This window comes from Kogia breviceps, chromosome 3, assembly GCF_026419965.1.
Source record: "Kogia breviceps isolate mKogBre1 chromosome 3, mKogBre1 haplotype 1, whole genome shotgun sequence".
Taxonomy (NCBI): Eukaryota; Metazoa; Chordata; class Mammalia; order Artiodactyla; family Physeteridae; genus Kogia; species Kogia breviceps.
The window spans coordinates 74811824-74822816 of record NC_081312.1 but is presented as its reverse complement, the minus strand read 5'-3'; the positions used below and the strand labels follow the sequence as shown (position 1 = coordinate 74822816).

The following is a 10993-nucleotide window of genomic DNA, read 5'->3' as shown; positions in this document are numbered from 1 at the left end:
TCCTTGCTCCAGCCCCGTCCCCTTCTCCTCTCTCCCTCAGGCTCTGTGCTGTGCCCTTCAAATCCCAGACCCTTCCTGCCCCACTCTCACCTTATAGATTTGGCTGTTCTCTTCATGGGCCGCACCCCGGGCATGCAGCTGCATCTTCTCCTTGCTGTTGGACTCAAAGTCACAGATGTTGCAGCGCAGGTGCAGGGTGGGGACAGACCCATAAGGAGCCCCATCTCCCAGGGGCACTGGGGAGGGGGTGCCCATGGCCCCGCCCCCCTCCCTCAGGTGGGCCGCCAGCTGGTACTTCTGAGCATGTTTGTCAGTCTTGAGGTGGAGTTGGAAGTTGGCCTTGAGCTGGGTGCCATAGCAGCAGAGCTTGCAGCGGTGGGTGTCACCAGCTACCTCCTTCCACTCGGCCTCCGGGAGGCTCCGGCCCACGCTGCAGTGGTAGAGCAGCAGCTCCAGGCTGTCTGTGCTGAAGGCCTGGCACACGAGGCATCGGAACACCTTCACGGATGGGCTGTCATCTGGGGGTGGCGAGGCAGGCAGCCCGTCGGACAAGGGGCCCAGAAGCTGACTTTGAGGCAGGTGGGCATCCGGGGAGGGGCTGCCGGAGGCTAGGGGACAGAGACAGGTTAGTGGCCCCAGGAAGGAACAGGGCAGGGTCAGCTTGCTGTGTGGGAAAGGGAGGGGTGGATGCTGAGGGAGCTGGGGTTATTTAAGAGGCAGGGCTGGCCCTGGGGAGAAATCAGGGAACCGAGTTTGGCCCCGAGGAAGGGAACAGAGAACACCCAGGGAGCTTACCAGCTGTGGGGAACTTGCGGGCAGGTGCTCCGAGGTGGTGTAAGCCATTGAGAAGCAGCTGGGCTTCCAGGGGCTTGTCTGGCCTCAGCCCGGGGCCAGGCAAGGGAGCCTGAGGCTGCCCTAGGGCCTGCGGTCCGAAGTACTGGAAGAGGTCGGGGGAGGTGGCAGGGGCAGACCCTGCTGGGGGAGGGGGGCCTGGCCCCACCAGCCCCGGCGGCAGCCCCAGTGGCAGCCCCTGGTGCAGCATGAGGACATTCTGCATGTGCTTCTCGGAGGTCATGTGGATGCGCAGATTGCGGGAGATGTTGGTCTCGTAGCTGCACACCTTGCACTGCCAGGACGCTTTGGTCTTGGGCTCCTTGTCCCCCGCGGGGGGTGGGAGCACTGCCTCTGGGGGGCTCCCCTGCCCCCCCGGCCCCGCCTGGAAGCCCTGCAGGTTGGCCAGGTGCTTGTCGGACTGCATGTGGATGCTGAGGTTGCCCTTGGTGGTGGTGGAGTAGTTGCAGACGTCGCAGCGGTAGGGCTTGTAGCCACAGTTGTAGCTCTCCCCCCGGGCAAGGCGAGGGTGGGCGCCCCCAGCGCTGCAGTAGCTGCAGTGACTGTTGCTTTCAGGGTGCTTCTCCCGCATGTGCACATCCAGGGTCTGCTGGTACTTGTAGTGCCAATTGCACTTGGGACACTTGAGCGTCTTGCAGGAGTTGCGCGAGTGTAGCAGAGCCATGTGGCTGGACAGGCTGAGGCCCTGGAAGGCCGCAGGGGCCGGGGTGTAGTCGTCGGCTGGGCGATAGGGCTGGGGCGGGTCACCGGGGTCTTCGGGGGAGCCCACTGGGGCAGGGAGAACGCCCCCGTCCTTGGAGGTGGGTGAGCTTTGGTTGAGCAAGGGGCAGAGCCCTCCATCCTCCTCTTGCCCCTCGGGCAACCAACCTGGCCCTGCCTCGCCTGCCAGCGTCGGCGATTCTTTGGCTTGGCTTGGGCTGGGGTTCCAGGCGGCCGGGGTTGTCAGCGGGGAGGGCGGGCCGAGGGCCATGCCTTCTTCCACGGGCAGGACAGGGGCCTGGGCTTCGGCTGCAGCGGGGCCATCCTCGGTCTGAGCCACGTGGGCCTCCACGTTCACGGTGCTGCTATTGTCGAGGGGTATTTCTAAAGGGGTGTGAGCAGGCAGCTGTGGTTCCAGGAAGCTCAGGAGGGCCACGCAGCCCTCGTCCCCCTCCCGGAGCACGGCTGGGTTGCCTGGCAGGCCCTGGTGTTGAGCAGCGGTTAGCTTCACCCCATGAGACTGTGTGTGACCCACAAAGGCCTGGGGCCTGCCGAAACCCAGGCGGCACGGGAGGCAGAGCCAGAAGAGTGCCCTGGGGTCTCCTCCCCTGCTCCCCATGGGGCCATCTTTGGGATCTCCAGGTGGGTTTGGAGCCAGCTGGTAGCTCCAGAAGGCTCCATCCCTTCCCTCACAGGTGGCCAGAGATGGCGCTGAGGTATCGTGGGACAGAATTTGGTCAGAAGAGCTAAAGCCTTGGATTGGGTCAAAGCCATGTTGGATGTGAAGGGCAGTGAGGTGTACAGGGGGCGGGTGGGCAAGGAGGGGCAGGCTGGGCTCTTTCTTGATGCCTGCCTCACCCCAGGGGAAGCCCTTTGGTAACGGGAGTTCGCTGCCACCTGGCAGGGACAGCTTGGCCACTAGGCAGGCCTCGCCGCCAGCTGTGAAGACTAAATGGTCGCTCAGGTCCACGGGAGGGAGCCCTCCTCCTTCCTTCCCCTGCTCCTTGTCTTCTTCCACCCCCAGGTCCTTTGGCGGGAAGCCGCCGCAGCCAGGCTCCTCCTGGAGCTCCCCTATCTCCTTTGGTGGGACGAGGCCACAGCCTGGCTCCAGGGGCTGCCCCCCGGGCTCTGAGGACCTCATGCTCTCAGAGGCGGAGGGGGCAGCAGGGGGATCTTTGGTGACAGGATCAGAGGGGGTGCGGGGGGAGGAGGTGTCCGGAGGCGGGGACGGGGCATGGTGCCCAGGGGAGGGGGTGGTGCCAGCGGTAGAGGATGAGTTAAGGGTGGCCATGGCAGACGGAGGAGAGCTGGGGGTTCATTTCAGCGTGACAGCCAGGACCCTGTGGGGGAGACATGGAGAGAGCGGAGCTGTGAGGTGGCAGCGGAGATACCCAGTCAGGCAGTTGATTTTCCAGATCCTCCGTCCCCACCCTCCTCCCTGAGCGCCAGCTTCAAGCACCCATTTGCCAGCTTGAAGCTTCATTACCTTAGCGTCTAACAGACTTCAAAGTGAACATGTCCAGAATGAGAACTGTTTATTTCTGCCCTGAACTTGTTTCTTCCCATCTTCCCGATCTCAAAAATTGGTACCACCATTTATCTGGTTGCTTAGGCTAGAAACCCAAAGTTTCCTCTCGCCCTCACCCACAGGCAGGCAATTCGACAGCAGTCTCTCAAGGGAGCGTCTCAGCCTTCAATTCATCCTCATCTCCGTCAGCACCACCCTGGCCCAAACCATTACTGTCACTTTCCTGAACTAGTGCAACAGACTCCACGTTGGCCTCCACTTCCACTACTGCCCCTCCTTCCACTCAGAATGATCTTTTATTTAATTCGCAATTATGAGAAATGCCAAACATACATAAAGATAGACCAAACAATATAAGGAACCCGTTTGTACTGATCACCCAGCTTCAACAGTCTCCAAACTCAGGGCCAATCTTTTTTTTTTTTTTTTTATAATTGAAGTGCAGTTGATTTACCATGCTGTGGCAATCTCTGCTTACAGCAAAGTGACTCAGTTACACACACAGAGACATTCTTCTTTATATTCTTTTCCATTAGGGTGTACCACGGGATATTGAATATAGTTCTCTGTACTATATATACAGTAGGATCTTGCTGTTAACTCATGGCCAATCTTGTTTCATCTATATCCTCACCCACTTCCCCTTTTCCTGTATTGTTTTAAAGCAAATTTTAGGCATCATAATCACATTTCAAAATGTAAACCACACTGTATTCTGCTGAGAACCCATCAGTGAGTTCACTGAACTGTGAATAAAATCCAAACTCTGCTCCCTGATCTATAAAAAAGGCCTATTTGATCTGGCACCGGCCTACTTCTGACACATCTTTAATACTCTCCACCCCACCTGGCTGGCTAACTCCAGCCCACTGGCCTTCTTGGTTCCTCAAACACACCAAGTTCATTCCCACCTTAGCAGCTTGCCCAAGCTGTTTACTCTGCCTGCAGTGATCTTCCCCCAGACTTCTGCCCAGTGGCTCCTTGTCATTCAGTGTCTGCTTAAATAGCACCTCTTCCAACAGGCCTCCCCTCTCTACAGAAGCTAACACAACCGGCGGAGGGGGGGGAATGGGGGGATGGGAGGGTGGGGGGGGTATTTTCTTCAGAGATTCATCACTACCTGATATTTCCTGGTTTCCTTATTTCTCCCTTCTAGAAACTAAGTTCCATGAGCACAGGAACTCTGCTTTATTGGTTGCCCTATCATTGGTACCTAGAAAGATGCCTGCCACATACCCATACATGTCTGTTGAATAAATCAGCTCTGGGAAAGACCCTCAGATTTTCCATACCCTGAAGAGTTAGTTTCCCAAAGTCAAGGTCCTCTTGCCAGAGAGGCCACAGTGACTTTTCTTTGGCCTGCAGACACCATGCTACTCTCAGATGTGTTCCAGATCACAGGTGGGAGAGCTTCTGGCCAATTGAAAGACAATGGCTTGTATGAGATGAGCCGCCCCCCTCCTCCTCCCCAGGGATTAAAAAAAAAAAAGTCAGGGCTTCCCTGGTGGCACAGTGGTTGAGAGTCCACCTGCCGATGCAGGGGACACGGGTTCGTGCCCCGGTCCGGGAAGATCCCACCTGCCGCGGAGCGGCTGGGCCCGTGAGCCATGGCCGCTGAGCCTGCGCGTCCGGAGCCTGTGCTCCGCAACGGGAGAGGCCACAACAGTGAGAGGCCCGCGTACCGCAAAAAAACAAAGTAACAGTAATAATATGAAGGTACATATAGCATGGTCCTGGCACTGCGTTAAATGCTTTAATCAATTATCTCATTTAATCTCACGACAACCTTATTTTATGGGTGAGGCACCCAAGAAAGAGAGGCTGAATAAGCTGCTGATTGTCGTCACACAGCTCCAAGGTGGTGAGACTAGAAAAGGACTGGCGGGCACAGAGCTAGACCTCAAAGCTGTGGCCTGGGCTCCTCCATCTACCCGGACTGCCCCTCAGACACAGAACTGGCAAAATGAGCCTCCCAAAGTCTAGAAGTCAGGATTCCTGAGCTGCCTCCAGCTGACTAGGATTACCGAGCCCCACCCCCTTTTTAACCTTGGTCCCCCCTCAAACTCACCAATTCCCCCATGCCTCACCATCCCATGCTTCTCCCAGTATCCCAGGTGGCCTGACTCCTCTTCAGTTCTCAATTATCAGCAGATACCGAACGATTAAACCTTTAGCGCTCAGGCCAGAGTGCTGCCAGGAAGTGGTGCGACCTCTCCCCCCTTGGGCAGCCTCTAACCCTCACCTTCAGATTCCCTGATTTGGAATGGGTCCTTGGTCTGGCTGCACTCAGCCTGGAGGCCCCCATTCCTACTTCCCTCCTCCTGGGGGGCCAGCCAGGCGTGAAGTCGAAGGAGGAGCATTAAGGAGCTCCGCGAGGGGCTGGCTCTGCATGCTAATGAAAATGCAAATCAGCACCTGGGCTGAGGGTGGGTGGAGAACTAACAGGGAAGTAAAGGAATTGGACGGGGGGTGGGGGGCAGTTATCTTACATAATGAGAAAGCAGAAGCCCTGAAGTTGTGGAATAAAGGTATTCTTCCTATGGAATCCTTGGGGTGCCTGGGGAAGTGGGGAGATACATGTGCTGGAGGGTGAGGGCCTGACATTCCACTGTTACCCCCATAATGGGGGCTCACCTGGTAGAAAGAACTGAGACCGGGCAAGACCGGCCCCTCCTAGGCCCTGACACTGAGGGCTGAACCTGGTGGGTACTCTCCCCCTGCTGGCCCACCTCACATCCGTCAGCAACTTCTCTCTGGCTCCCGAATCACAACTCTAGATCAAACTGCAGAGGAGGGCTAGGAAGACCTAAGCCCCAAATCCTCTCTCCAAAGCTTTTACTTCCCAGGACTGGAAAAAGACAGCTGATTCCTAGCTAGAAACCAAAGGAGCTTAGCTTTGGGCTAGCTAGTGGGTGAGACCTGGATCAGCAGAGGGAGGGTAGGTCTGAAGCTGTTTGAAATTGCAAATCTCTTTCCCCCCCCTCCCCCTCCCCTCCCCCTCTACAGGAAAGAATTTCAATTGCAAATTTATCTCTGCCTCAGTGCCTCTCTTCCCACTCTCCCCACTGCCACCAACTCCCCTCCCCCTTCTTCTCTGTGGTTCTCCCATCACCCACTATTTATTACAAACCTTGAACTGCAGCAATTATTTTTTCACTTTTCCCCCCTCCTTCCATTTTCCTCCGCCTCAGTCTTTTCTTCTGTCCCTCTCTGAATCTCTGCGTCCCTTTCTCTACCCTTCCTACCTTGACCTCAGTTTTCATCTCTTTCTGGAGACAGGTCCCCACGCATCACCACCAGGCCCAGAGTCTTATTCTCCCTCAGACCACTGCCATTCCTCCTGTGGTTCCAGGCTTTCCTTAAGGGCATCTCCTCTCCCTTAGGGTACACCTTAGACGTGGGGAAAGGGAGAAGGCGAGCCCTTAAAGGCCCCGGCATTCCTGCATGTGGAGGAGGGAAGGAGGAAGAGGGCGGATCGGGTGTAGGGTGGAGGTGGGGGGGATAGTCAAAAGGAAGGACCTGGGTAGAGGCGAGGGCCGGGGGCCCGCGAGGAGAGGGGTTAGGGGAGACAGAGCAGGCAGTGGTGGCAGTGTGATTGGAGTGGAGATTGATGTGAAGGGGCGCCACAGACGGCGGAGAGAGTCAATAAAACGAGAGGATCACATTAGAGGCGACAGAAAGAGCTTTAAATTACAAGGCTGCTGCCACTGAGGGGGATGGGAGGAGGCAGGCCTGGAGCCAGGGGAGGGTGGAGAGTTCTGAGGGTGTAGTCATCCCCTAAGATGAATCATCTAGCTCCAAAATGGCCCTCAGCCTCCAGAGCTCCTTTGCTGCCCCTTCATTCCATCTCCCTCCCTAATGCTTCCTTCCCTCACAGCGTGAGGAGAAAGGGAAAACTGAGAGAAAGCTATGGGGAAACAGAAGAGATTTTTGGGGGGTATTGCCCTCTTCCTCTGTCCAGACCCAGGTCCCTCGTTATTCCTCAAGCAGAGAAGGAAAGGATGGCAGTGCTGCTTCTTTAAAAGCTCAGCTAGGGGGCTTCCCTGGTGGCGCAGTGGTTGAGAGTCCGCCTCCCGATGCGGGAGACACGGGTTCGTGCCCTGGTCCGGGAGGATCCCACATGCCGCGGAGCGGCTGGGCCCGTGAGCCATGGCAGCTGGGCCTGCGCGTCCGGAGCCTGTGCTCCGCGACGGGAGAGGCCACAGCAGTGAGAGGCCCGCATACCGCAAAAAAATAAAAATAAAATAAAATAAAATAAAGTAAAATAAAAGCTCAGCTAGGGACTTGATGCCCCATCAACATAATCCCTGAACTGAGATATTCTTCCATGGGAGGTGGGCAGAAAGGCAGGCACCCTGTAAGTAGCTGGACAAGAATTCCTACTTCTTGAAATGTACCGTACTTAGAACAGGAAGACGCCAGGGAACCAGGAGGCTTCAGGACAGACAGTAGGACCCAGAGAACTACCAAGAAAGATGTTATGAGAGGGACAGAAAGGCTTGTATGTGAAGTGGAAAGCTGCAAAGGCGGGCTCTGAGACCACAAAAGACAACACTCTGAGACTTCAGAACCCGAGAATTACAGGAGCCGAAGGGACAAGGGCAAAGGAAGGACCAAAGAAGTGAGGCCTGAGGAAAGGAAGAATGTGCCCCTCACCGAGGAGGCGCCAGGCCGTGGGGCCTGTAGAACTGGAGGCAAAGCTGGCCAGGGGCACTTCCTCCGGAGCTGGGGCCCCAGCAAGACCAGGACTCCCCTGGGCTGGAGCCCCCTCCCATCTCTGGCGGAGCTGGAGTGGAAAAGTGACACGACTGCCCCCTAGTGGTTATGGAGGGAACATCACCGAGGAGAGGACAGGCCCGCAGGGAGAGACTGGCTTTCTCCTCCCAGCTCCCCAACTTAAAACAAAAAACAAAAACCCCTCTCCTTTCTTTTCTTCAAACCCAACGACAGGGCAAAGTCTTCCCCAGAAAAGTCAGCCAGAGGGCACTGGCACATTTGCTTGCAATTTGCATACAGTGATTTCCAAGTCCGAGCCCTCCAGACATTTTTGCCCTTCACTTTTCCAATTGTTCCATCTTATCCTCTTTCCTTGGAGCCCATTTTAGGGACCTTTTCTTTCTTCTCTCTGAAATCCCTGCCTCCAGCCTGCCCTCTTCCACACTAACTTTGCCCTGCCCTTCTCTCCTTTTGGTTTCAACCTGTTGCTTTTAAGAGGCGGCCACAGAGGGGAGGGGAAGAGAAGCAGGAAAGATGGAGTGTGTGTGCCCACATTAGGGGGATCAGTTGGTACCAACAGCAAATAAACTCTAACCAGGTGAGATATTTTTTCTAAGGCAGTGGAAGAACATGGGCTATGGATTCACTTAGACCCAGGTTCAGTCCTGGCTCCCTGCCACTCACCAGCTGTGCAGCCTTGGTAAGTTACTTATCCACTCTGTTTTCTCATCTGGAAACTCCCTGGCCCTCACTCCCAAGTGCTCTTACAGAGAAGGGTTTACAGCTGGCTTTGTGCTGTTATCTGAGCCTGGGTCTCTCCCGTACACCTACAAGATCACACAGCTGCCACCGCTGTCCTTACCCAGCTGTTGTGAAGGCTAGTGCAGGTAACATGTGAAAAGTGCCCATACTGGTATCTATCAGGTCAGTTTCTTTCCTTCTCTCTGGCTGTCCGCCCCCGCCACCCCAAGAGGGGGGAAAGGTGTGTGCAGCTAGGCTGACGCTTTCCTTCTGTCTTGCCCCTTCTTGACCTGGACTCATCCTCTCATCTCTGCCTTTTCGACTGAGGGCAGATTCTTTGGTGGGCAGGATTTAAATCTAGTCTGCCCAGCAGCAGACTTCATTTCTCACCAGGCCCTCTTGATTGCTGCGTCTAGAGACATCCCATTATCCCAAACCAGAGACTGGAAGCTTTGCCCAGGCTCACACTTGGATCAAAACTATTATGGCCTCTCCTTGCATTAAAACTATCACTTTCTCTGTCTCTAAAGCTTACCTTCTATATTTAAAAAGAAAACAAAAGAAGGTACTCCTATTCCTTCATTTTAATTCTACCTATCTCTCCTAGACATCTCCCTGGCACCCCAATGCTTAGGGAGTGTTTACTTTGTGCAAGAGAAGTTTTGTCCAAAAGAGAGAAAATAAGAATGGCAGGAAATGAGACAGGCAGGAAAAGGAGTATCATAGAGGGTAAAGAAAGACAGCCAAGGCAGAGAAGAGGACGGAGGAAGAAGGGAGGGAGAGGGAGGGAAGGAGCGGGGAGCTGGATCTTGATCTGTACATGTAAATACCGAATCTGGAATCTTGGAAAATCTTGAATCTCGTTGAGGGCTCCCAGTTTTGGCAGCAGATTGGGCAGATGGCCTGTCCCCAGTGAGAGGGATGGAGCAAGCAAGATGCTTAAGGTGGGCGGGAGGGAACTGGGTGGGGTGTGAGGAGAAGGGAGAGGCTGAGAGGAAGAAGATGGGGCTGGGAGGGAGGAGACAGGGCTAAAGGGGAAGCTGTGGATTAAAACCACAACCAGAGAGGAACATCCATCCACATTTGCGTGGCTTTGTTGAGATGTGCTGCAGCATGTCTGCTGCTGGAGGAGAGGATGTTGTGGAGGAGTGGAGCCTCTTGCCAGTGCATCTCCCTCAATGATGCCACAAGTGTTAGGACAGCAGTGTGGAGCTGTGTGATCTTGTAGGTGCACTGGAGAGACCCAGGCTTAGATAAGCGCGCAAAGCCAGCTCTGAACCCTTCCCTTCTTCTGTATGAGCACTCCAGAGCCAGGGAACAGGGAGCTGTGCCCTTGAATTTAGATTCAGGATCCTATCTGATCCTGGCATGGGGGACCTCTGCGGAAGACCTTTGATCTCCCTGAGGTTGGAAAGAATTACGTGTAATTCTTCTAGAATTACTTGGAAGGATACCATTGTAAGTGGCTGTGTATATCAATAAATCCTTCTGGTTCTCTGATTCTGCATGAACCCTTGTGATAGTAATGACTGTTTAAATACTATTAAAACAATAACAACAACAACAACAACTAATAATAGTATCTTTAAATGTTTACCTTGTGTCAGGCACTGTGCTGAGCCCTCTGGAAGCATCACATCACCTAATCCTCCACTACAATCTGATAAAATAGATACAGCTACTCATTCCCATTTTACAACCATGGAAACACACTTAGATGGGTTATGTAATTTTTAAGGTCTAACACTTGGAAAATAGAGTCGAGACTGACCTCAGGTAGCCTGACCCCAGTGCTCTGCTCTCAAGTTAATTTGTAAGCTTCTGAGCTCTGGCTGGTAAGCATTGTGAATGAGATCCTTGAGTCTGAGTGTGTTATTCTTCTCTTAACGTGTGTTGCTTTGAGCATATGTGCTGTCATGCTCTCCTTTGAGCCTGAAGGTGTTGGATGGCCTTCTCCCAGTTGTTAGTGTAAGATGGGCCAGAACAGGCCACTGCTTTGTGTGACTCCAGTGGGCGCTATTTGCATTGCAGTCTATGCATGGGCCCTGGCCATTCTGTGTGTGTGTGTGTGTGTGTCTCTCTCTCTCTCTCTCTCTCTCTCTCTCTCTCTCTCTCTCTGTCTCTGTCTCTGCTGGGGGTGGAGTTGTGGTGGGTATCAGATTTCTGATAACCTCTGAAAGTTGGAAGTCTACACATGTGTATTCTTAATAGCATATGAACTTCAGAAAAAACGGTATGGTATTATTTTAAAACATAACTTTTAAGGTCAGACACCTGGAATCAAATTCTAGTTCTATTCCCTATGATGTAAATGTCCTCGGGTGGGTTGCTTAAAGCTTGTTGCTTCATAAATAGAATGGGGAATAGTTCCTCCTGGAGTTGTGCCTGTTGAGATGATCATTACTGAGACTGGCACTTTGTATGTGATCAATAAATGGAAACTATCATTGCTCATCC

General features: G+C 54.0%; 1 protein-coding gene across 6 annotated transcripts in view; it reads right to left on the bottom strand.

The window, feature by feature from the left end:
• The window catches only part of ZFHX2 (zinc finger homeobox 2), a 30941-nt gene that overhangs the window by 12455 nt on the left and 7493 nt on the right, over window positions 1-10993 (bottom strand). For 2 of the 6 annotated variants that reach the window (XM_067028735.1, XM_059055662.2), the window contains exons 2-3: window positions 796-2891; window positions 91-608 (exon numbers count right to left, since the gene is read on the bottom strand). In XM_067028735.1, coding sequence (XP_066884836.1) covers window positions 91-608; window positions 796-2842 — 2565 coding nt within the window. In that variant the 5' untranslated portion in view covers window positions 2843-2891. Of the gene's footprint in view, window positions 1-90; window positions 609-795; window positions 2892-3037; window positions 3450-3990; window positions 4015-5147; window positions 5167-6324; window positions 7050-10993 lie in introns of those variants that run through there. The other 4 variants (XM_067028734.1, XM_067028737.1, XM_067028736.1 and 1 more) reach the window with 4 other exon arrangements.